Source organism: Chaetodon auriga, chromosome 18 (genome assembly GCF_051107435.1).
Source record: "Chaetodon auriga isolate fChaAug3 chromosome 18, fChaAug3.hap1, whole genome shotgun sequence".
NCBI classification, from domain to species: domain Eukaryota; kingdom Metazoa; phylum Chordata; class Actinopteri; order Chaetodontiformes; family Chaetodontidae; genus Chaetodon; species Chaetodon auriga.
The window spans coordinates 8,011,898-8,038,531 of NC_135091.1; the positions used below are offsets into that span (position 1 = coordinate 8,011,898).

Genomic DNA, 26,634 nt, shown 5'->3' on the forward strand with positions numbered 1-26,634 from the left:
GTTACTGCACGTCCACTGGTGGAAGAAGCATTCGAATCCTTTACGGAAGTACTAAGGCTGAACTGAAGTTACAAATGAAGGTCCTGCATTGACGATGTTTCTTAAGTAAATGCGTGTAAATGAATGCAGAAAAAATGTCCCATGCAACTGTTATAAGATGCTATTATATATTAGATAATTAGGTTATTTTTACTGATGCATCAATGTAAAAGCAGGTGGAGCTCATGTTTAACTGCTCTGCATCGTCTGTGATTATTTTCACAGAGTCATCTGCTGCTTAATTTCTCCATTAATCAGCTAATTGTTTGTAAAAACGTCTGGAAAGGGTGAGAAATGCCACCACAATTACCCTTCTACCCCTGTTCAATTGAAGTATTTTAAAAAATTTCACAGAAAAAACAGCAAATATCCAGATGAAATCAGTGACTCACTGATTAATCGACCAACAGTTTCAGCTGTTTTTGTATGCACAGCATCATATTTTATAAGCTCTTCATGTGCTTTGTGTGCAAAAATATGAATTTGTAAAGTAACTATAAATACAGTTGCCAGATAAATGTAGTAAAATAAAAAATACGGTAGAAGTAGAAAGTGGCATGAAAAGAAAACCCTCAAGTTCATTTGTACCTCATTACAGTACTTAAATGTATTTAGTTACATTCCACCAGTGTGCATGTTTCATGGTGGCTCACCAAAATATGAGTTTTTTTCCTTCAATCATTATAAAAACCTTCCAAAGTGATTTGACATTAAATTAAAAACACTGCAAACAGCATGACAGGATTATTATTATTATGTTTTTTCTCTGAAGGAAAGACTTAATTGTATAAATCAACATGTTTGTATTTAAATAAATGTATTTATGAGATGCAGTAGTCTAAAATTAGAAGTAAGGCAGGTAGCAATCAGTGGCTGAACACTTTTGGTTTCTCCTAATCAGTAACCATTTTTATTTAATAGACAGGTAATCAGCACAGACAACAGTTATTATCAGCTGATTAGCAGCACTGTCTATCAACCAGCAGTTTCACAGTCTCCTCTCAGCATAATTAACATGAATTAGAGAGAAAATGCTGTTGTAAAAATATTACAGAATCAGTATTATGGGTGTGAGGCAGAGAGGCAGGATGAACGTGATGATACTGTGTCAAACAGACGTTCCTGTCATCATAGAAACTGACAAATGACACGTGATATTGGTTATGCTGCATACTTTTCTTTTTAGCAGAACAAGGCATGTGTTAAACTTCCACACATCACATTCTCATCCATAATTAAAGCAAAAACATTCCCCCGTTTCTTCCTCGTTTCCTGTTGTCGGGTACAAGATGTCTGGGTGTTCTCTCGTAGACTTCCCCCATGTTCCCGGCATTCAGCGCCCGTCAGACCATTTTTAGGCAAAGGGGCCGCTAAGGAAGGGCTGTCAGCGGATATGGATGCTTCCAGAGCTCATTAAAGGGCTGTCTGCGGCATGCCAAGCTCTGGGAGACAGAGCCGGAGATAGAAAGCAACATCATAAAGGAATTCCATCCATCATGTTCCTCCATGACATTAATATCTGTCACACACCTCTGACAGTGCAATACTGCACCCCTGCAGTGAGACATCTTTCTATCATGTAGTTGCAATGCAAGCCAAGAGGGAGTGCGAGCGTGTGTGTTCATGTTAATGCGCATGTGTCCCTGTGTACTTACATTTGTTTGAAGGAGAGAGGCAGGGTTTATGGGTGTATTACTTCTTCTGCCTTGTTCCTGTTCTAAAACACTGACTGTGATATTGCTGCAAGTGCATGTGCTGTTTCCCACTGCAACAGCTTCAGTAGTATTCTGCACAAAGGCAGCGTTTTCAACACACAAACCACTTCAGGCTGTGGAACCAAGTGTGGAATTCGGAGCACTACTGCGGGATGTTTACAGTGAAATGATTCATAATGCGCAATATCAGGGTGGAGCAGTCACATTAAGGTGAAAGCGCTGCACTCAGCACATCGTGGATTTAAACCTGAGTCCTTGCTGTAGGACGTGGCAACCCCCTGTCTCTGTCTCTTCCCTGAGCTGCACGTGATGCGGAAATGTCCCCAAAATGATCCAGTTAAATCTCTTATTTTCATTTTTTTCACTGAGACTTGCTTGATTCCCAGAGGAGAGATTCACTTCTGCGTGACCTTCCAACTCTGCCTCTGCCTCTCAGGGGTTCTGTGTCTTGCTCAAGGACACATCAGCAGCTTGGGTGAAGGACTGTTTTTGCTGTTTGCTTTGCCACCCTGCAGTCAAACAGGAAAAATATGAATTATCCAAAACATGCATCGCAGTTTGGAAAATGTGCATCCTAGTTACATTTCAGCCGCAGTGACAGAAGCATTCACGTCCTTTATTCAAGTAAAAGTTGTAAAACCACGGTGTGAAAATACTCAAATAAGTCCTGCATTCAAAATCTAACTTAAGTAAAAGTACATCAATGTTTTCAGTAAAATATAACATGGAACATATCAAACACAAAACTACTCATTATGCAGAGTGTTATGCATCATTAAATCTGATATTATTGGATTATTGTTGCACATGTAAGCAGCATTTTAATGTTGCAGTTGTTTGACATGAAGCTAATGTTTATTAACTGCTGTGTGGTTTAACCTATAATACATAATCATGTCTTAGTAACTGAATCTGAGATGAGTATTTACCCACTAATTGTTGTGCAGAATAATGCAAAGTAGTGAAGTAATTTAAGTAAGTAGCAAGTACAAGCTCAGCTCAGTTCAAGTATTTTCATTTGCATAAGAACCACACAATGAACCTCAAAGGTGTACTTCAGTAAATGCACTTAATGACTTTCCACCGCTGCATTTTAGAAAGTAAAAACTGTCACTCTAAGGTCCGACGTGTCAAACAGACTTGATGTACTATCACATACTTTAAATCATAATATCAAATCGTTATATTGTGTTCATTTGGTCATTCATACATTATTACTGAGAAAATATGAATTCTAGCCACTTTAAATAAAATGCTTGTGCAAACTTATTCCACTAGTTTCCATCACAGCGTTTCAGCATGTCATCAGCTATCGCACTTTAATATTTTAACTAAATTGTCTGCTCTTTTCTGCTCTTTTGATTTGTAAAGCACGTTGAGCTGCGTTTTGTGCATGAAAGCTGCGATCATTTGACATTTGAATGGAACAACAGGTCAATAAATTAAACATTGATGGTTGGTAAACAAATTGCCAGTGAAAGCTGTGCAGCTTCTTGGCAGTGGTATCTACTGTGTCTGAGCCCAGCCTATTACCCTTTTACTCTTCTGGTAATAGTCCCCTGATTGAAATCAAGCACTGAGGAATACAGTTCACATTCACATTATGGGATTATTAGAGGCGTTATTCCCTCTGTGCCAAACATCAAGTCTCCATTTGAACCTTTGCTCTCTGTCTCTCTCTCTCCCTGGATCATAACCAGACTCAGCAGTTTTGACCTGAATAATCAGCCGTTAAAACTGTAAATCAAGCTGGTGTGGACGGTTTCTCAATTGCACACTGGTTAACCCCCGAGCAGATCCATTTTACTATAGCGATAGCTTTCACTGAGGCCAGAGTGTAGAACACCGTGAGTTGTGATCATCACCGAACATTCTGTAGCTTTTGCTCTTATTGTATTGATGAATTTTGCCCGCTGCAAGGAATTTTAATCCGTTTTCTGCAAATCCTTTTCAGACAAATCTGGACTGCCTGCATCTTGTTAAATAAATTGGAACGACTGTCTGTTGCAGAGACTGAGCCTATGCATGTCTGAGCTTTTTAAGGATATATTTTCTGAAAATCGTCTGTCTCGTACTCTCCTCTCCCCCCTACATCTCCTCAGATTGCTGCAGCAGCACAGTGCTGACTGGCTCTGACAGGACTCTCCTTGGACCTCTCCTCCAGGCCATTTGTCAGCAGGCAAGCCCCGCACAACTGAGTACAGATTGGCAGTTGACTGTAACAGCGTTCAATGTGAACGAGCATGGGCACCGTAGGGGCTGTGAATGAGAAATAATACTGAGCCGAGTTGAGTAAACATGAACCTCCGGCGCAATGAATCAGTTCAGAGCACTTCCTTGACAACAGAAGCCTGTCGGGTATAAATGAAAACACATGCATAAATATCCTCCCTGGTTAATATTTTATCAGTTACGCCCGCCCTGTATCCACATGACACACCACAAAGTGATGAACCAGCATCCGTCTGAACGGTGACCATATGTTGTTCCACATTTCTTGTTCGCTGTCTTTCAGATGCACAGCTTGTTTTCCACAAGTCTCGTCTTCCAAGGTGATTAATCATAATTTCATACACAACGCAAGTGTAAAAACACCTTAATTCTCCCGAGTGTTGTTTTGTTTGCTGCTCAGCACCCTCGAAACTCCTGCAGCAAAAGGGCTTCATTAAACACCCATTCTGCAGCAGGATGCTTAAATCACAGCTGGCGTAAAAAGCATAGGTGACTAGTGTTTTTATAGATGAGAAGGGAGATATGTGGTTCTAATTAGACCACTGGTTATCTCAACGGGCCTCCTGTCACTGCGTGCGCCCAAACCCTCTCTTTAATTACTCACAGAGAAAAGAGGATGTCAAGTGAAAATAGCAAGTAGGCTCCCTGGAAGACATGCTGGATGATTTCTGCTGTGGGGCAGCAGAGATTCAGACCACAGCAGTGGGAAGAATTCTTTGGACATGCAATCCATCACAGAGAGCTGAATGCAAAAAATAATTACGGTGGCAGCATGAGAGGGTTTTTTAAAATCCCAAATTTAATTTACAGAAATTAACCTGCAGTTATTTTTACTCTACTTAATTTCCTATCTTTAATTTTCAGTCATGCTACCAGCATGGCTCTATACAATGTGGGTTGGTCCAACACTTTTGTCCAGAGGCAGCTACCATGAAATCCTGTGCAGACATTCATGTTTCCCTCATGATAAATCCTTATGATTTTGGTGAATCCCTGACTTTTCCTTTAGCGCCACCATGAGATTGACATTTGCAGTTTTGAGTGAAATGTTGCCACAGCTGTTGGATGGATTGCTATGACGCTCAGGATACTCTTGCGCCACCATCAGGTCAAAAAATGAAATAGTCCATTACTTTGGTTTATGACCAAACATCTGCAAAACAAATGACTTTCCCATCAACCTCGGCTGTATTTTGGCATGCTAACATGCTAAATTAAGATGGTAAACATCATACATGCTCAACATCAACATGTTAACATTGTCATTATGAGGATGTTAGCATACCTACATTAGCATTTAGCTGAAAGCATCACCGCACTATCTTTAAGTAGAGCCTTGCAGAGCTGCAAGCCTGCCTGTATAAACAAACTAACATCAACCATGCCCTCAGACTTCATGATATTCATGAAGAGCATGTGGGCTCTGTCTTGAGCAGAGTTATGATTACACTCCAGTATGCATTTTTCACCACAAGTCAAAAGTAATCAAACGTCATCAGCATGTCGCACGGCTCCCTGTGGATACGGTGCTGCCATCTGCAGCGTTTGCAGCCTCTTTTGAAAGACAAGTGTGGAGATCTTGCAAGCTGACAACTGATGGCAGAAACCTTGTGCTCTGACACACCTGTAGCACAACATGATTACCCACAAACCCCAGAATTGCAAGCTAGAGCGAGAGGTAGCCACACTCCTCCACAGTGGGAGACGCCAGAGAGGAAGAAATCGGGAGAGGCAGATAAACTAACACAAACTTGATGTTATTTCAGGGAGAGAAACAAAACAACGCCGCATTCTTGGGCTTGTTGGTGGGTCGCACACCTCCTCAGTTACCATGGTAACAGCCGTCCCCGTGGAGAAGGGTTCCGGCTCAATCCCGGAGGCCACCGTTTGATTGAATGGTTGTCAGGATGCAAGACGAATGATGACGTATTAGAGCCGCGCTGACAGACACACTTCACACAGAGGCACAGTTAAGAGCAATAAAGGGTTTGTGTGTGTGTGTGTGTGTGTGCGCGCTCGTGTGCGCACAAGTGCAGGCGTGTGTGTAAACAGCATGTATTAAAGAGCCGGTCACTGGGGGGTCTAGGAGGATTTTACTGCCCTGAGAAAAATATCAATGAGTCCTCACACTTAAGCTCACTCCTCATGCTGGAAATACACACATGCATATTTTATGGCCTGGATTCTCGAGGACATAATGTGTGCATCAATAAAATAACCCATCATTGTATGTATGTGTATTAAATCTTTGCTGCAGTCCCAATTATCATGTGCAGCACACACAGTAATATCTTTTAACAATGATGTGCAAAGGTGCACAGTATACCATTCTACAAATTGAAAAAGCATTGCTGTCATTTATGGAAACACCCTGAATCATTCTCCTGTTTCTTGCCAACTTCTTACATTCGCGCACTAATAAGCAATACCAATAAACGAGCAAGATATCAGTGGATGAGCATTTGTGCAAGCTGAAGATGTACCAGACACTAGGAGCTGCAGTTAAAAGGCACATTATCAAAATCTGTGCTATGTCTTCCTTGCCTTTATGCAATGTGAAGTTAATTCCCAGTGATAATTAAACCCTTACCACATTTTCATCTTCTTACCTCTGCTTTGCATAATTATCTTCAGCCACTTTCTACTGCAAGGAATTTGAACAGCCTGCTGCTGAAGACAAAGCTTTCAAAGGATTTCATGTTTATACAGAGAAAATAGACTTTTTTGTTCATTATCAGTGGCTCGTCTGACGGTCTATGGACATTCATTATGGCACTTTAAACTCTCAAGCCACATAATGTGAATAAAACCTGCAGTTTTTAAACAGCATTCAGCTTTTATTAAGTCGTGATGACTCTGGCTAACATCCAGGGACACTGTCACCAACAATTACAAGCAAAACTACCCATGGGAGACAAAAGAGTCCAAATCAACAGATATCACTGCCATCTCAGATGTGTTATGTGTACCATCAGTAAGTGGCTGGAAGCAGCAATCGAACCAGCTCGATTGCATAAGTGGTTCGCAAATGTGATGGCTAAGTTTATGACCCCGTTAACATCCTGTTTCATTAGAGGTGAGTGTGGAGTATTGAAAGGTCACAGATGTGTTGCATAGACACACAGCAGCTGTATGCCATGGTGCTCTTAATGCATTGAGAGTGCAGGAACATTTCAGCTGCGAGACATTACAAATGGCCTTCTGCCTTCCTGCTGCCTTTAGCACTGACGGAGCCCAGATACTCCGTGATAAATATATAAATACAAAGGTGTTTGCTTTTAGTTTTATTGGGTTTCAAGAAATGCCTCTTTGAGATTCATGCCTTTGACTTTGAATGGAACTGACAAATTAGATTTAAAGTGTTGATAATCAGTGTTTTTATATTAACAATGAATTGCAACATGTGAAAGATGTCGCTCATATTGAGGAATTATCACCAGAGTCTGCAGCTCTTCAAAACTCTGTGGAGCTTCAAAGCAGCTTTCAGCTTATTGGTTTGGTTACCAGCTTTGTTTTACCCTGCTGGTACTGCACTTGCATACATGCATGTACTTTTGCAGCTAAAGTTGTTGGAGACCAAAACTGAGCTAATGTAATTTGTCTTTTAGGAACAATGTCCCTTTATTCTGGTTGATCCACAAATTTTTCTTTAAATTTCAGTACAACAACTTTATACCAAGGAAATTGTTCATATGGCGACACAGATGTTGTGCACATGGATCGTCCATAGGGTCATTTGGATAAACTAACCAAAGCATTTACTCTTTTTTTTTCTTCATAATTAAAAGACGCCTCTAAACTATTAAGACATGCATTTGTTTAACTGCTGCCTGACAATTTTGTCTGTCTGTTTTTCCCCTCAATTACTTACAATTATCACAGCCATCATGATTAATATGAAGATTGTGCACTTGTGCAAATCAGTGTTGACTGCTACAGCACACACCCATCCTCTACGTGATCTCCTCTTCCTACTGATTACTCTCTTTTATGACCATCGCGTTACTTCCTGCATTGATTGGTGCTGAGTGTTACAGATGGACATTCACCACTAATGCAGATTAGTGGCACGTGAACACAATTCGAGCAGTTCCATGATGAATGTGGAGGTCATTAGGTGCATGCCTCTTTGGCGTCATGAGATGAGTGCAGTCGGTGGGTCAGTGGAAAGCTCCCACAAATATAAATGAACAAGAAAATTCATGTGTTTGAGATGCCACCTAAAAATTGTGTTTTCTCAGAGCTCCAACTGTGTAAATGGGGCTGATGGTCAACAGAAAGTCTGCAGTCAGCTCCTTCGCCACAGGAGGATGGAGACACCAATGATTTCCATGGAGACCGGGAAAGAGAGAGAGGGGGGTTGGGGGGAGGGGGGATAGAGCGAGGTGTGTGTATGTTTGTGGGATGATAAATGAGTCTACACCATGCTGTCATTTGTACTTTGGCATCCAGTCCAAAGCACAATTTAGTGTAAAATATTACACTGGCCCCTTCAGATGACAAAGTTTAATGCTGATGTATGAATAGACAGAGACTATCCCCAGCTGCTATTGAGCAGAGGGAGGTAGCTATTCTTCTCAAAGGGCAATTAATTAGCGTACACACAACCACTGCAGAGGATGGACAGTGAAAAAGGGCATGTGCAACAACAAAATGCAGACAAGTCAATGCAGTGATCAGTGATGTTAGATGATTAGAAACACTGAGAGGTGATGGGAACCGTAAGCGTCATGAACACGAAAACACTTTCCTCCTTAGAGGCGTCTTACCTTTCTGACATTGACATAATTAGAGGTTGTGGATTTAAATGGTCTTTTTCGAAGAAATTCACAGGGTGTGTTGAACTCTCTTTCACTTAAAATGTTGCACAATCTTCTGTGAACATGTTTATTATTTATTATCTATTCATTTATTTTGAAGTCACTTGCAAAAGAAATTGCTCATTATGTTTTCAGTAGCTTTAGTTGCAAAAAAGGGCGGCTACATTCTTCCCAGTTTGTAAAAAACACTGCTCTTCAGCTTATTCAGAGAATGCAATGCAGAATGTAGAAAAAATTCAATTCAATATTAATGCACATTCTTGTGTGAAGTATAACAAAATGAGTCTTTGCTGTATTTGCAGTAACTGCGACAATAATTTGTAGGTCAGTTGCTACTTGTCCTGTGACAGATGCAGTTTTTTTCAAAGAGGCTCTCATCATTATTGTTATATTTGTAATGGATGAAATTATTGCTTTTAATGTGAAAGGGGCCGCTCATAGCGATAAAGGTACAGAGAATTATCACGTGATTCTCTTTGTATCTTTTAGGGTTATTGTTTTGAGCTTATGGTCAACAGCTTTATTGCTTTGGTTCACCCACACAGTGCTCTCATTACCTGCTCAGCACCAAACCCCAGACAGGCAAAGTTAGCCACTGGCTGGTGAGCAGCAGCTGCTAAAGAAGCAGATATATCTCTCACGAATTGTCTCCTTGTTGGACAGACTGGTTGGTAGTTACTCTGGGATTGTGCATGGACAGGTCATTATCAGTGTAGGCAAAGTAGAACCCAGGCAGCTCTTCACAAATCTAGTTTAGTTTAACCTCTCAGACAGAATGTACTCAGGTGTCAAGATGTTCTGTTACAAATTATCCATCTTATATAAGCACCACACCTAAACAGCCTCTAAAATAACTGTAATGCTGGCACGAACTCAGAGTACAGGTGCAATGCACTAATTCCTATCAGCCACTTGCACCTGAATCATCCTTTCATAATTGCAAAGATAGCGTGACAGCTGCCTTTAAGTGCAAGAGGCAGCCAAATTTCTGTCTGGATTAGGGCATTCGCTGCAGCTGTGCAGTATCAGCTCTCACCCACTGTTCTGTAAAGGACAAGAAGGTAGCTGCTCCGGTTCATTATCATCATGGTTTCAGTTAAGCAGACTAAAGACGTGTTCAGTCTGAAAAATGTGGGATTTTGCACATTTTAGACCACATCTGTCTATCTAGATAGATAGTAATAAAGCAAAATATGGCTCTGTAGGCAGTACTTGTGTGGTTTGAGCTAAATGCTAACATTAGCATGCTGACATGTTCACAAAGACATTGGTGACACGTTGATGCTATGCAGGTGTAATGTTTACCATGTCCGTTGTCTTAGTTTACTGTGTTAGTGTGCTAACGTTTGTTTGACACACAAAGTACAGCTGAGGCTGCTGGGAGTTTTGCAGGTTTTTGGTCATGAAGAAAAGTACTGGACAAAGAGTGGGCTCTTGCTCATAGATACAGAAATATCATCTTGTGTGAGAACGTGGGCCTCCACCCATTTTTGCTGGTTTGAGGATATGATCTGGTCCACCACCCAACACCTTCTCTTTGTCCTACTGAACCTCTCAGCTCTGTTTCCAGTAAAGGAGCTGAAATGCAGCAGTCACACGATATCATGTTTTTCAAAAGTCTTTCAAACTTTTGTGCGCCTATATGCATCATCATCATGTTTGTGTATGCTAAACAGGTGTGTGTGACAAGTTATGTGACAAAATAGTGTAATCAATCACAGAATGGTTCATCTCCTCCAGGTGAATTTTTTTGATTTAAACAAGGTTTATTTTGTCGTTCTTTATCACAGTTAGTACCCCCTGTTCATTAGTCACCTGTAATATTAGTTATTTTTAGGATATACAGCTAGTAAAACACATAGACGGACACAGATCAGATGCAGAGTGGTTTTATTGCTCTGTGATCTGTAAAAGAGAGCTGCGTTGCGTTTTTCCTCATTCCTCTCCTATTCTTCTATTGTTTTCTCTGGGAGTGGTCCGCAACACGTAACACAGTAAGCGTGACTGCTTACCTGTGTTCGTATCTATATGTCTGTATTTAAGGAGAGAGACAGGAGAGAGGCTCATTAAGCTGAACAGAGGTTCATGTAACGATACTGTTCAACTGAGAGGCGGTGAGGGTGAGTCTGTTTGTTTTTGCAGAGAAATGTAACAATAGTTTTACTTCTGAATGTAATTTTTAAAAGATTTCATCCAGTCTCTCATTCACCTTTAAAAAGTCCAACGTACTCTAATAAAGAGGCGTTTTTTAGAGACTGTTTTAAATGAAAATGTAGTTAAAATTCTGAATATTGTGCATGTACATCTCATTATTTCGTGCACTACTTGACAATTTATTTTGATACTGCACTCAATTATTTGCACTCATGAACGCAAACAACTTCCCTGCAGTTCAAAAGGACGCTCATCATCTGCAATCATGATCAAACTGGTAATGTATGACTTTTTGTATTATAATTCCAGTTTTTCAATGCAAATATGCTTTTCTGTATTTTTCATAGAGATTTAGAAGCAGTATGTCATATCCTGTGATTTTCAACCTTTTTAATTTTCTCCAATAGCTAAGTGTTGCCATTGTTGCAGGACTGCTTTTTGGTAGGTTTATCTCTGTAACTGGTCATGATCATAAGTACAGTTGTGACTATAATTAGAAATAGACACAGTCACAGTATGCAACATTTTTCTGATTACTTTTAGCAGAGAGCAACCAGCAGGCCACCAAAATTACTGATGAAAAAGGTAAGACTTCTTACCCAACGTGCAGTATCTCGATCAGAGTGGAAAAATAAAAGTGGTTTGCCCTGCTCTGCAGCTGTAAACCCTGGTATCTGCAGCACAGCAAGTCTCGTTACGCGCAGTTGAGAAAACTGGCAGAAAGACTGTCAATTTGATATGAAGTCAAGTTCTGTAACACCTTCAGAGTTGCGTTTTTGGAGTGGCAAGGTTTTTCGTCAGGTTCTTGTAAGGTGTTAGTAAAGTAAGACTTTCAACAAAAAAAAAATCTTTTTCCTCTGTCACCCAGGAACAGGTCTTCCACTCCCCATCCGTCCATTAATCCCAGGTTAAAGATTCCTTTCAGATTCCTGACAGTTAAAGTACAATTTAAACCATTCACTGGTCCAGTTTGTATAGAAAAATCTGACACCCATTGTTTTATATTTCTTTACCTCTACTCAGGATGGCCCGGCTCCTTTCCCACCAACATTCGTAAGTACACAACGTCTTTTGTTTTTATAGTCGCGTTGCATCTTTCTTTGTATGTTTTTTTTTTCTTTTTTAGACATTTGAAACTCATCTTGACTAAATTAAAACAAGTGCGAATACAGAAAGATTTCAAATGTCTTGGCGCTAACATATCTCGATCCAAATGCCTTGGACCAGAATGCTGGACAGAGTGGTTTGACAGAGATGACCCCAGTGGAACTGGAGACTGGGAAATCCTCTCCGGTCTCCGTAAAGCGAACCCAGGAAAGATCTGCGCTAAACCAACAGGCATTGAGGCTGAGACTCTGTCTGGGCTCAGCGTGGCTGCAGCAGGGGATGTGATTTATAAGTAAGTAGGAATAATTAAAATGGGTTTTATGCAATGATTCATCATGCATTCTATTTAATACAGTATGTTGCATTAATGTTGTTACTGTATGTGTTTGTGTACCTGCTGAGACCAAACATATTTTTACTGTTTACTATTACACAGCATATATGCACCCAGTAAAACAATATATCTGAACAACTGTTAAAAGGTGAGGTGGTGGTGCAATATGCACATCTATGAAAACATGTTAATTGGGCAGAATTCTCTTCTATTTAGAGTGTGTCCAGTCACAATAATCTATATATAATACTGAATATGTTTTTTAAAAAATTATAATTTATTTTCAAGTATTCATTGTGTTTCATATAAAATCATTAATAAAGAAAAAGGTGCAGATGCTAGGCTCTGTGAGGCTGTACTGGTTTTTTGTTACATGCTAAGGATAGCATGCTAACATGATCACAGTAACATGCTGGTATTAAACAGATATAATGGTTCCAATGTTCACCATCTTAGTTAAGCATTTTAGCATGCTAGCATTGGCTTATTAGCACTGAACCTAAAGTGCAGGTGAGGCTGATGGGAATGTCACTGATTCTGCATTTATTTGTTCAAAAACTAAAGTATTGGATGACTTCATCCCGAGGGAGACATGAATGTCTGAGTCAAATTTCATCCCAATCTATTCATTAATATCAACCTGCTGATGGTGCTAGATGAAAGATTAGGGAATCAAAGTCAGAGATATTCATCATGTAACGACCATGAATGAATACCAAACTGCATGTCAACCCATTTAATGTTTTCAGAAATATCTGAGTCTGAACCAAAGTGGTGGATTGAAATATGAAATATCAACAGACTGCCATCGCTATCCCTAGAGCCGTGCCACAAGCGCAGCTAAAAGGTACTTAGTGGATGCATCCACTAGATTATTTTCAGTAAGTGTCACTCTCCTTTTTCAGAAGTGACACAACTCAAGGATTCATCTGCAGAAACGCGGACCAATCCAAGAAGAAGTGTAACGATTATCGTGTTCGTTTCAGCTGCCATCCCCCTTTCTGTGGTGGAGGAGGTACTGCATGAGCACATTGTACATGTGTGGTGTTAAGCTGCCGGTGCAAAGTGGATTTCCCTCCTTCTCCTTTATTGTCCCTGTGCATAAGCATTCATTTAGAATGGTGCTTTGGCTCCGCAGTTCAGCCATCCTGCCTCTCGTTTATTGCTCATTGCAGTGTGCTGGACCAGGTGGTATGACAGAGACAATCCCAGTGGAAGTGGCGACTGGGAGCTTTTGAGCAGCCTGAAGAGTGAAAACCCAGGAGAAATCTGTGACTACCCAATGTACATTGAGGCTGTTACCACTGACACAGCTACCCCAGCCATCATCACAGGCGAGACCTTCTATGCGTAAGTTGCCTCTGAGGGAAACATTTTTTTTTTATCCCACCAATCAATCAATACTTCTCAACATTAACACTTCTTTTCCAAAGTTTCCACATCATCAAGATGTACTGCCCGGAGCTACTGCTTAAAGAGTGAACGGAAACTTTGCAAATGTACATTTACATTAGATGAGATGAAATTTTAATGAGCCCCATGAGGAAACTGGGTAATAGGCACATAATGTCTGAAAGTTTAAAACCTAGATGAGCCTGACTTTATGCTTGTGCTAACAGCTTCGCCCGAGCAAACACACTGTGGTCTTCGTGTTCAGGAGAGTATGAAGCATGAATAACAATTTATTGATATCTGTTTTCCTTGAACATCTGAGACGCGTAACATTTGAAAAGAAGCCACACATGATGAAACGACAGTAACAAAATGAGAAAAGATGGGCCGATTTCATATTTATGGCCTGGCAACAGCAGTTTCACAGACTACATCCCATTTTTATCAACAATGATTTATGGTTTTAGCAATATGACCTGTTAAAAAGAAGCTTGCCCTGTAATATTAATATCATATCAGTGATTAATATCAGATGATATCACACTGATTCATCAACTGCTTGCAATCCTGTTTCAGCTACAGTCCAACTGACGGACTTGTTTGCCGCAAAAAGGACCAGAAATCTGGCGTGTGCCGTGACTACAAAGTTCGCTTTGGATGCCCATGCAATTGTTAATCCACAACCAATGCTGAGACGGCGAGACGGCGTTCAAATAGCTTAAATTTTTGCCTGCCTTTGCCTTTTATTTTCTAGTTTTTCCTGTGCCTGGTGAAGGATGAATAATAGTCTGTTTTTAATCCAGAATGTTTGACTTGCAGACAAAGCAAAGGTGTTACAATCACTAACAAAGGCTCTGGTCTATTCAAGTGTCTCAGTAAATCATGCCAGTGTGACAGTGAGCCAGCATGTCTGACACCAGGACCATGACACCTATACAGCTAAATGCAATTCAGCCATAATTCATTTAATCATTTCCACCTGTGCTTTTGCTGCAGTGCCAAGATGTCTTGTGTGAAAAAAAAGAAAGCTATTAGGTGCTTTATCAGTCTTGTCTTTCCTGTGATTATGAAATCATTATCTTGTACAACTATTGTAGGAAATAAATCAACAGTTAACGGCAATAAAAGCATTGATAAACAGCAAGTCCCTTTTGTCATTAAGCTCCACTCATAGCTCTACCCAGCTAATTAGGACTGTACAAATGGGCTCACAGGCTTTGTGTGAGTAATGCAGACTTACTGTATGTGTTTTGAACAGATGGTGGGAAGTGATATGATATACAGACGGTAGGAGGTGCTGGATAGCAGAGCTGCTCAACAGCAAATGTGGGAAAGCATAAGCCAGTGAATCTGAATGCACACATGCATGCATTAACAAGCACAGTTAAGACAGTTGGCTTTGGTTTGTCTCCTTCTTTCTCCCACTCTAGTTACAGAAGCAATGGTTTGTGTTTTGCGTGCAGAATAAGTGTCCTTACAACCTCTTCTCTCTGACCTAAATCAAACCTCTGCCATGTTTACCTCAAAGTCAAACGCTCCTGATGTGAACCTACACCCACACAAACTCCTGTAAAACCCTTGAATGTACACACATCGGCACAAAGTATACACACACGCGGCGAGGCAGGGATATACAAGGTGATTCCTGCTACATCAACACCGTCAACATTTCCTCAGGAGATAAGCACTTGTGATAGGTGCTGGAAAGAAACTCTGTAGTGCCGTACAGAATTTAAAATGAGGGGAGAAAACTTTCCCACTGTCTACTGTGGGAAAACCTTGTTTTCCTTGGGTGCTTTCCGAACACTTGCATGTTTGCACTGCATCAATATTTCTGCCCGTACATATATTTTGGTGCCATTTAGCTATGAGTATGCATGCGTGTCTTCCAGTAAGGCTGTGCTGAAGTAGGCGAAATGTGAAAAGACAGCAAAGAGGAGGGAGGGAGGGAGGGAGGGAGTCAACTGGATGCAATCTGGTGAACTTACCCCCGCTCCCCTTTTTTTCTTTTTGATAAAACTGAAGGGGAGAAACTGCCATCGGTGGTGAAGTAAAATGAAATCTGCCCCGCTGAAGTGCAGCAGAAGTGTTGAAGCTTTGGAGCATTATGGTGCTCCATTCTCTTCCATTAATCTCCCAATATTCCATGGCTGTGGAGGCCTATTTATAGACCAGGGGATGATTAAGTAGTGAAGCACTGTGCCACAGAGGGAACCAAGCTCATTTTCTTTTCCCATCCTCTCTCTTCCTTACTCATTCTCTACCTACTTCTCTTTCTTACCCTCCCTCCGTGCCTTTATCGTCTTGCTCATCCTCCTCTTTTTCATAAGCACATACAGTATATGACACGCCAAGCTTCTTCCACATAGTTTAGTTGTCAGCTGAATTATTTCAGACTCAAGGGGGTAAGGATAAGTCTTTCAATTCCATTTCTTTTTCTATTAGGCATTTGACAAAAGGGTTTATGCAAGCGTTAATTGTTATGAGGCTACATGAGGAAGAGTGACAGCCTTAACAAGAGAGGATAAACCCCCATCCAGCATGTTTTCATCGCTAAGTCAAGCTGGATCAACACTGAAGGGTGTCCATTAATGCAGGAGGAAAATATGCGCAGAGGGATCCCTGCTTATACCTGCGATAGCAAGGTGTCCTTGAGTGGAAGTGGAGCACATGAGAAACAGTTTAGTTCGTTTTCATGTGTACAGACGTGATTAATGGGGGACAGGAGAGGAGGGGAGGAGAGGGGAGGAAAGGGGTGACCTCACCGAGCTGAAGACCGGCCTCATTTCATCACCTCCAGAACAGCGAGGGCATAAATGAGATCAAACAGTTCTTTATGTTTCCACACTGACGCTCTAGCTGCAGGTCCATGTCCAGATTTCTCCCTGGGTTTTACAGAGGCTTAGGTGGCAGCCTTTTCCTGCAGGGTGGATTTTGTGCAGGGCTTACTGTCAATGCTGAGGACCTTTGTAACAAGTATTTGTCTAGTGAAATGGCTCCAAAGATTTGTAATTCAGAAGACATGAGGCATGAATATGTTGAAATGACCATTTTGTCAGTCAGAAAAGGCAGAAAGGTGCATATAATTGTGAGTGTTTTAGAATTTCATACCGTGAGTTAATGCAGCCATGTATGTCGTGTGCGATGAATTTGCTTGCTCGAGCAACAGAGATGCTTTTCTGTCAGTAATTCTAAGAGTTTGGGTCTGAAAGTAGCTACTTTTGCTGCGTTTGAGCACATCTCATACGTCCTTAAACCTCTCACAGTTCTTTGCAGCCACCGAACAGCCGGTGCTTGACAAATTTGTCACACTATTTAGTATTTCTGTTTATCTGTCCAATATATTTTTGTACCACTGCAGTCTTGGCAACCCATGAAAACACTCGAGCTGTAGAAGGCACAGTCCATGTACCTTGAGTTATATTTAATAAATCCCTAACCAGGCAATTTCATAATTCTCAAATCCATGCGTCAAATGCTATTTATTCTAAAGACACAAATTTATCACATTTATGATGCTATAAATTTCATTCATGCTGAATTATGTGTAAATGAATGCGCTCAACCTCCATCACTACACTCTCTGGGTAGTGAAACAGCAACTTTAAATCCCTCTTACCAAAGCAATATGAGCCTGAAAAGCTATTAGAGCATGACTCTTGAGAGATGAACAAGACAAAAGCGTTATGCCTGTACCTTTCCGGAAGGTGAGAACAATACCAGGCTATTTTCACTCTGACAAGCCATATTAGTCGTGCCAGCTTTTGCCTGCCGGCAACTCCTACGTGATAGCTGTCTGGGACATTTTGTTTCCAGTCACAGTAGCTGATCCCTTGATTGAAAACATTGAATGCTGAGAGGGTGTTATCCCTGTTTGGAGTTTCTGATCCTGGATGTCTGAGGCGACTGCTTGGCCCTCTCATCCCCTGTTGCAACAGTTGATCCCTGGATCTTTGTGGAAACAGAGTGGATTGCATTACTGAGGTGGAAGCCTAGAACGGTCAGGGATGTGTGCCTGCTATAACCCCTCGCTGAGAAGACTTCAAATGTGTAGGTCACAGTACAAGAGCAGAGCAAGCTGAGGCCTGAATTAAGCAGTCTTTGTAGCGGTTGGACACGCCTGAAATCTGTGTTTTCCTGCATCGCTTCCTACGTGTCGGCACAGATCTAATTATTTGTTGCTGCATCATCGTGTTGGTGACAGTCTTTTCTCAATGGTCTGTAAAATGGTGAGAATTAGATCAAGCCCTGACGACTTACTAATAGAGGCCTAAAACAAAGCCCCAGATATGCACAAATCAGCTGTGTGTGGTCTTTATTTACACTTGCATGTCTGGCTTTGGAAGGCCCTTTGCTTACTCTTAGTCATGGACACCACAGATGGAGATGTCTTTGCAGAAAGAAAGGTCCACTGGAGGCTTTCCCATGTCAGAATATAAAGTCTTGTGAGTTCCTCTCTTGTCCTCCAGCCTCTTTCTCTGCAGGCAAACCCCTGGCACCGACTCGTCCAATGGGGAGAGTCAGTCTTTGCAAGCATTGCCAAGATTTCCATTTGATGGCCAAAATACTATGTAGGCAGATGGATGCATCTGTCCACATTCTGTCTATTCCTCATGTTCAAACTTTCTCTCTGGGTCTCTTTAAGTCTCTCTCTCTAACACACACACACACACACACACACACACACACACACACACACACACACACACAGGGGGCTGTTTCCTCATCATTCACACTGAGAAATGCCCTGTAAGGACGTCCTTATCCTGCAAACCAGACTCTGCTGGATGCTCTGTAATAACAACTCCAGCCGTCCACCATCCAATCAGCCCGGCTGTCTGCTGTGTATGTATGTGCGTGTGTGTTTTTGAGAGTCTGTGTCTGTGAATATGTATGATTCCTTCCTAAGATCTGAAACCTCAAAGCACAGAAAGCATTTATTTTCCAGACAAGAGCAAAGACACAAAAATCTCATAAAAAATAAAGAGGGAAATGGAAGATATTTATTTATTTATACTTATTTGTGTTGTTATGTGATTATGTTGAGAGGTTATTATTAGAAAATCTCAGCATATTACACACTCTTATAAATAATGCTGTTGGCATTGGCATAGCTATGCTGAGGACCACAAATAAAATGAAAAAAATAAACTCGAGTTGGTGTATAGAGAGCATACAGGCGGACAGAACTGGATTATGCTGCAGGAGAAGTTTGAGAAGTTTCTTGGACATTTTGACTTTTTTACACCGGAAAAGTGGGTCAGCTTTGCTATCCAATGCAAATGTTGTCAATCCTAACTGGCTACCAGACTTTTCAGTCCCACCTTTCAATGTGTTCAAAACTCAATATGTAGGATTCCTATGCAGTGGCATTGAAAGCAAGGTACACATGTTATAATGATCACTTGTAAATGCTGAATACACAGTCTGTTGGCCTTTATTCTGAACTTTTGTGCGAATGGATATGGGTCCTGTAGGACTATGAGGCATTATCCTGAATTTTCCTTGTTCATTCTTGTCTGAAATGATGATGCTATCTTTGAGTAAAACTAATTTAAAATTATGGATCCAGAGAGTGAAATCGATTTCATTTAAGATACACAGTGTAAGTAAAATTTGAACAGGGGCCAATTTAAAACCCGTGGTCCATGCACCCACATAGGTGTTTTCACTTATTCTGTCTGATTGGACCTCTTTTCAGGCTTTGTCCATGTAAGGAATATTCGACACTCCTGCTTCAGTGGGAGAAGTTGCGCCTTTATCTCTTTAAAGTTTGGTGCGCTGGTGTAATTCCAGCACAGCGTCACCCCTTCCTCAACATGAGCACAGCTCTAATCAGGCAGAATAAGTAGAAACATCCGAGTGGACGAACAGAGGCTTTCAGAGCCCACAGCAGACGCTTTGACGTGTCAGAGCAGGAAAAGCACAGGTGGAACTAGTCACATTAACAATGGCTCAGTTCCATCCAGTAAGCCGGTGAACCAGAATGCACAATGCCGGAGCCCTGGCTGGAGAAGCAGTCGTCATTCACGTTATTGATTTCACCTGTGCTTCTCCTGCTGTGTCATGTCAAAATGTCTGCTGTGAAAAAGGTCTACAATGGTCTAATTTCAGATCTGGGCTACAAGTATCCAAGGGGGGCTGAGTGGTCACAATTGTCAAGGCAATCACCAACACCAACTCTGGTGATCATGATCCACTGCAGTGCAGATACACTAACATCACTGGACTAAACCGGAATAACTAAAGACACACAGAACTCACTATTTATATAAACAATGACTAAACACGTTGCAGTGTATGCAGAAAGTATGTCACACACCCAGTTAAAGTACTTTTCTGTTGACCCAAATTACTGCTGTCATCATTGTCAAATTGTTAGCATGCCCATGCAAGGTGTGACGACTGCCCCGCCTACAAGGAACCTGTTTGGACAGGCTCTCAATTAGCCTTGAAGAGTACATGTGTTCCTGCTCAGCCCTTTCAAAGCATCTATAAGTAACTAACTTTATGTAAGCTTGGTGAGGTAATTGTGATTTAGTGTTTTGAGTCAGCTTGAGTCATAAAACGTTAACATAAAAAGTCATGTTGGCCTTTACTGTTTGTGCTTTGCATATATTTCTATTTGAATTGAGCAGTTGTGTAAGTAATGTCAGCCATCACATGTAACTGTGTGGTAATGCAGTGGTTTGTAGTTAGTTAGTTAGAATTTTACTATACAGAATAACCCCTGTAGTACTGTGTAATAGTGATAAAGCACTAGCATACTGCCACAGACTCAAACTGATAATTGTAATTTGGTGACCGTGGCCATGAAACCGGTGGAATTTCCATATTACTGAACCTTCACACCACTGACCATATTTCCATGCCATTTTTTGAAAGCATTTCCATGGTGGATAGAAGTTAGAGATGGCTGTCACAGCAAAGTCAGCCTGCAGCTTCAGAAGTAAGTCTGTCTGACTGCAACTGCTGGAGGGGGGGATTTGCGGGCATCTGTCAGCACTAACTGGAAGTGACAGTGTGCAGAGAGGTCCTAATTACTGTCTCACTTGACTAATTGTCGTCTCTGAAGAATGAATTCCCACTGAGGTCCTGGGGATCTCATTGACAGCACTGCTCAAGACATATAGGCCACTGCTGACTTCAGCATGCTGTTATGTTCAAAGGCAACGCTGGAGCAAAGCCACAAGTGGGAACTCAAAACCGCCATGATTACAGGCTGGAGTAGAGGCGACCGTGGTATTTTAACGTTTGCAAGGACGAATGCTGTACAGGTTTTGTACGTGTGAGTGCTAAAGGAGAAAGTGTGCTTGTTTTTAAAGGGCCCTTCTTCATCCTGCCAAAATGTTAAGACATCCTTGGCTACAGTCATCCTGACATAATGGGCTGATGAAGTGAGACCATTGTGGGCTTTCTGGAGTCAACCATGTTAAAATAAACTTGTAGCATTCAAAATAATGCAGTAGAGATGAGCCTTTAGTACAGGGAGACTGAGCTGAATGAATGTCTTTTCTTTCAGGGTCTTACCATTCAAAGTGCATCAGCTTCTCGTTTCCATGGTTTCCTTCCCTGTGCCAATGCTATCTTTCCACCAGTCTGACTGTGAGACAGAGCGAATGAGGGAGGGGGGAGAGAGAGAGAGAGAAACAGAGAGAGAGAGAATGACAGAAGGCTTTTAGCAGTGGTTATCTCTCCTTTGCATAAAGTCCCCTTTGCATTACCCGGTGCATGAATGGCGTCTGAATAAACACACCAGCCAGCTCATGTGGAAGCCTCCGTGGGTTACAAGCGAGTGGGTGTGTATAAAGTAATCTAATTTGTGGTCTCCTTCAAAAACGACACGGTTTGATCATGGATGAAAAAAAAAAAAAGAGTACATCTCCCAAATGGTATTTTCCTATTAGTCACAACAGAGCTAAAGGAGCAGGAGTCATTTTAACATCATAATGAGACAATTTTCCATTCCCATCCCCTCCTGTTTTCTCGCCCGTTTATCTCACCCTGACTGGCTTATTAAGGAGATGTGAAAAGTTTGTTAAACTAGTGATCAAGATATCAACGAGGGATACTTACAGGGGGAGCATAACTGATTCTTTTGTCCTGAAACGGCCCGTGCTCTGGTGCAGGCATACAATGCTGTTTATGTATATATCAGAAAATTAAGTGGGAATCATTTGTGGCAGCCTCTTAATTCTGTTCCGCAAATTAAATTCTGGGTGCACAGCGGGGCGGGGGGCGGGGGGGGGGGGCACCTGAGGACTTTTGGTGCAGTGCCTTCGTGTTGAGCCAGAGGGCGCTGTGACTTTAAGAGGAACCCAACGCGCCTGTCAGTTGACGTCTTCTCCCTGAGCTCAATAAGCATTCCTTTCATGCTGTGTGAAGCTCTGCTGACTTCCACGGAAACCCTGCATTTCTCCATAATTATGCTAATGGTCCAGATGGTGGCATGATGAGTGCCTTTCTCTTTGATATTCTCGCACTGCGGAGTGTGCAGACCCACGCAGGCTGACACACGTTCAAAGTCGGTGTTCACACCACGGCGCTACTTGATCCCGTGTCATTACTTGGTGTTTCTTTTTAGCGGATACAAGCGCCCTCTTCTCTATTAAATGCGTTTGCCTTTATTGGCGAATGGGGATTTGACAGATCCGGTGATGTATAATAGAGTGTCACTCCCGACAAAAGAGCGGGCTGCTGCCAGAATCGTTTCCCTCATACTTGGCGCATTTGTTTAGAATTTCAATAAACTGCGGTTTCATAATGATACAGCACATCAATGGAGCACTTCAGGAACATCTTAGTGACATCAGAGGAAATAAATACACCGTAAAGTACGCCAAGGTCATCCAAAAGCCCTATTTTAAATACACTGTACGACCATACAGGAATGTTGCAGTGACTTTATTTGGAGTAGTTCTACAGCACACACACACACACACACACACACACACACGCACACACACACACACACACACACACACACACAGGCCAGCCATTCACACTTGAGTCACACAATGACGGTGTTCATTCAGGCTTTGGACTCTGGTGGCGCCGATCAAAGAGCTCCTTTCACGTCTCCGTGGGGATTAAATAGCCCTCCACCCTCTTGGGACAGCGGCGCACCACTGTATACCTACAGCTCCAGCTGATGCACTGGCCCGTGAAGAGCTGCTCATTGGGGGCGGCCGCCGATAAGGTGCATGTAGTGTTAAATCAATAGCATGTAGGCCCACGCAAGAGCTGCAGATATCCATCTCCCCGATGCAACGCGTCATAGCCTATAGGATACAGCTTCGTTTGAGCCCGCTAATCAGATAGAAGCGTGATAGGCCTGCTCGCAATCTCGAGAGATACCGCGAAATGTAAGCAGCGGTGGGACCTGTGCGTGTGTGCCACTCACACCTTCACATCTATGGCTCACACTCGAGAATAGTCTGTTGCTGGAAGGCTTTCAAGTCTAAAGTGGAGTTATTTGCATAGGTTAAATATTCGTGCCTTTCAGCAGCTCCTGTCGATATTACGGATTTGCTGTTCTGCCAATTTTAATTCCTTTCATCCCACTCCTCCCACATTTCTGGAATGATGCTGGAAATTGTTGAAAGGTTGTGGCTCGAAATCCGGTAAAAGAGGTCTAGAAAGTGAAGTTGTGAATGACAAAAAAAAGTGGGCATATATATATCCCACTTGTGTGTGCGGGTGAGAGAAAATAAAACAATGCAATGATATCCTGCAGGCGGGAGATTGTATCGCTGCTGTGCAGGTTGGCCAGTTATTGTGTGCAGTGCAGTGTGTACATAGTTGTTTCTTTATGTGCCAAACGCTTAACATCAGCTAAATTACGGCTGGCTGTTTGAACTCTGAGAAAGACAGAGAGAGCAGACTCCCACTGCTTTCTGCTGCCAGCGTTGCTGTGCCTCTGTCCATGGTGCTGAGTGAAGAGCCCGCGCTAACAAGCAAAAGAAAAACACGAATATATAGAGTTACATACAGCTTGCATTTGCCCCTTCTCATGTGCCACTTCATTCTAAGATCATCCCAGTTGATCTATGGTATAATAACTTTATTTTCATGCCTGTGTGCACTTGCTCGTCACAGATGCTCTGCCGTTGTGAGCTGATCCTATCTGGACGGACAGCAAGTAAGGGTTCACCCTGAAGTTACTGTTGCCGTGCGCGCTTGAGAGGTTGTATTTTTACCGACAAATCTTCAAATGCACGCAAGCTTGAGGGCAAGTTATGGAGGAAACGGAGAAACTACAGCCGAGGAAGGTGGGATGAAATAAAGTTTCCCACCCCTCCCTCCCCCTTATTTTCTCTCTGCCTCTCTTTCCCCTCCATCCATCTCCCTCTCTCTACATTCCTCCCCCCCTTTTCATCTCTTTCTATCTGTATATCCATCTCTCTCGCTCTCCCTCTCTCGCCCTCTCTCTGTCTTTCTCTGGTGCGCGTTCACAACACTAACCTTGGCTCGACGTCAGAGCCTGTGCAGCAGTGCAGTATAATGGGAGCGCAAGCAACCCAGAGCGCCTCATAGGGGGCTGCATATCGCTGCTGTATCCTCTGCTTGGCGCTCTCTAGCCCCTCTCCAACCCTCTCCAGTACCTCACCTTATAGCCCATGCTCGGGCTCCCCCCACTCCTCACTGGATCCATACCTTTCGACATGGATGTCCCGTCGTCCCTCGACCCGGAGGATTTTTGTTTCTTGGCGCAGTGAAGGAGGAGAAGGGGAAGGAATCATGTCGGGACTGCTAATGGATTTAGGGAAAGCGCAAGTGACCATGCCGTGATCTTGCGCATCCAGGGCCGCCGTCACCCTGCCTTGCCCAACGACCGTAGAAGAATTACGGGGGAATCGAACCCGCGCACCGGGTGGATTAAACCACTGTGCATTTTTTTAAAAACAACATGAAGATTACCTCCCATCATCTGATGATAACCAGTCTCGTTTTCAGGTCCAACCTCAGGCTGATCCCGCTTCTGCTGCTGTTTCTTGGTTACTCTCGCGGGATGCCACACGTTTTAAGATTTGGTAAGAATCTGTTTGTGATACTATACCATCATGTAACGACGTCCAAATCACGCGGACTGTCTGTATCATCGTCCACAGTCAGATGACATTCACGGGATGCAAAAGCAGGCTTATGGAGACATTTTGTCTCGCTCTTGTCTTGTTCTCTAATTAGTTGGCCGAACAATTACATGAATAGTTTACAGTTGTATCTTCATAATCTCATAATGTGCCGCAACACTTATTTCGAAGGCTTAACACTGAGTGCATCACACCATCAGTGCTGAATGCTGCTCTCCACGATCCTTGAAACCGGTGTTACTGTAACTTTGAAAGAAAATCAACTGTAGCTGACCCGTAAAAAGAGTTCTCCTATGCAACAGTTCACGGATATGGACAGCTGATGAAACCCCAGACTAATGTCTCCTCACTAGTATCCTCATAGTCTTGTATTTCCACGGCCTTTAAACACCCCAACATGTCCTCTGCAGTAAATGTTTACATGTAAACATCACCCCCGGAGTGCGGATCAATCACTGTGATCTGTCACCAGGGCCAGTCGATACGCCGGGCGGCAGCTCGCTTTTCATGTTTAATTCTACTGAACAGCTCTCCAGCGGGAATTCCCCTGCTTTTGCACATTAATGCCGTTCTTAGCTTTGATAAAACTGATAGTTCCGGGTCTCGATGACTGGCTGAGTCACGTCGGAAGCCACACAAATGTCACCATCCATACACCAGCCGAACAGCATCTCTCACACTGATAGTACTCAAGTGTAGCTCATTAGCCTAAAAAGTGATTAGCCACTTCTCTTCAAGAACCATAGAATATCGCCTGACAGGAGAATGTTATAATTAATGTTGATGATTAAAGTACTTCCTCAACAGTTGCCACTCCGGCACATTGTTGCTGATTCATAACTTTAAAACAGTGTGCCTGCTCTGAAATCACTGAATCACAGTCTCTGGTGGATTCGTCTCTTGCTTAATTAGATCCGTCTCAGGATGGCTGTGCGCGGAGACCATCGTGGGGTGATAGGGGAGCCCCCACCCTCCCCGATAGCGTATGTCATCAAGTGTTGACAACACATCCTTACAATCCCCAATCCCCCCGAGGGTCCTGTTTAAGAGTCAGGCCGCGTCCGCAAGAGCCGCCGCTATGGCAACGGGATGTGCTGCTTGTCTTCCTGCCGCATCCTCAGCCCGATGAGCGATTTCCCGTCTCACACGTTGTCTGACAGACGCCGGGCGTCTACTCAGTAATCCTTGGGGGGCGGCAAAGTCCCTGCATAATAGTATTTGACACGAAAGTTTCCAAGCCGCCAAATGATGAGTGCATTCCTGTGGAACACAGTCGGGGGATAATTGATAAGATATTTGGGAAGTGTTGTTACACCTCGAGGAGAATTCTGGTAGCTGATCCCGCGGTGTTGTGTAGTTCTATCTGTGTGTGTTTGGTGATGAGAGATGAAAGATTTGGAGTCACTCTGTTTGCCTGTACCTCGCCACCCAATATGTCGTCTATGCTGACATGCTGGATCTGCAAGGCACCAGCGGCACGACAGACATAACCATGCGAGATGAGAGGTGATTTATGACACTGGGGTAAAGCTCATGCTTGGGTTTGCCTGTGTTCAGGTAGCCGAAACGCGGCTAAAAAGCCGGGTCTCTGTCCGTGGTCCTGAACGAGGGTCCGCACAAGCCACCGACCCGCCTGTTCAGGACCACGGACAGCGACCCGGCTCACCGGCAGCGCGGCCTGTGCCTGTTGCTGAACATCAGGCACAAACTCCGGGTTTGTCTCCGGGTTTTTGTGCGGCATTATCAGC

At 42.7% G+C, this 26,634-nt stretch overlaps 2 protein-coding genes across 3 annotated transcripts in view; both read left to right on the forward strand.

Annotated features, from left to right (window-relative positions):
• Positions 1 to 10,856: 10,856 nt before the first annotated feature.
• On the forward strand, positions 10,857 to 14,469 carry LOC143336653 (cartilage intermediate layer protein 2). The gene is made up of 10 exons (XM_076756919.1): positions 10,857 to 10,926; positions 11,198 to 11,237; positions 11,368 to 11,401; positions 11,504 to 11,545; positions 11,829 to 11,867; positions 11,984 to 12,013; positions 12,188 to 12,359; positions 13,307 to 13,416; positions 13,577 to 13,751; positions 14,370 to 14,469. Exons 2-10 carry the CDS (start codon positions 11,226 to 11,228, stop codon positions 14,467 to 14,469), a joined length of 714 nt encoding a protein of 237 aa, XP_076613034.1. The 5' UTR covers positions 10,857 to 10,926; positions 11,198 to 11,225.
• A 9,802-nt stretch (positions 14,470 to 24,271) lies between these two features.
• Positions 24,272 to 26,634, forward strand: part of LOC143335969 (glutamate receptor ionotropic, kainate 2-like) — a 60,419-nt gene continuing 58,056 nt past the window's right edge. Inside the window, exon 1 of one of the 2 annotated variants that reach the window (XM_076755704.1) lies at positions 24,272 to 24,826. In XM_076755704.1, coding sequence (XP_076611819.1) covers positions 24,703 to 24,826 — 124 coding nt within the window. In that variant the 5' untranslated portion in view covers positions 24,272 to 24,702. The remainder of the gene's footprint in view (positions 24,827 to 26,634) is intronic. The other variant, XM_076755703.1, reaches the window with a different exon arrangement.

Bases quoted from the DNA above. Each gene is read 5' to 3' on its own strand.
- LOC143336653 (XM_076756919.1), top strand. The intron at 12,360-13,306 runs GTAAGTAGGAAT...CTCCTTTTTCAG, and splicing joins GCAGGGGATGTGATTTATAA to AAGTGACACAACTCAAGGAT. The intron at 13,752-14,369 runs GTAAGTTGCCTC...ATCCTGTTTCAG, and splicing joins ACAGGCGAGACCTTCTATGC to CTACAGTCCAACTGACGGAC.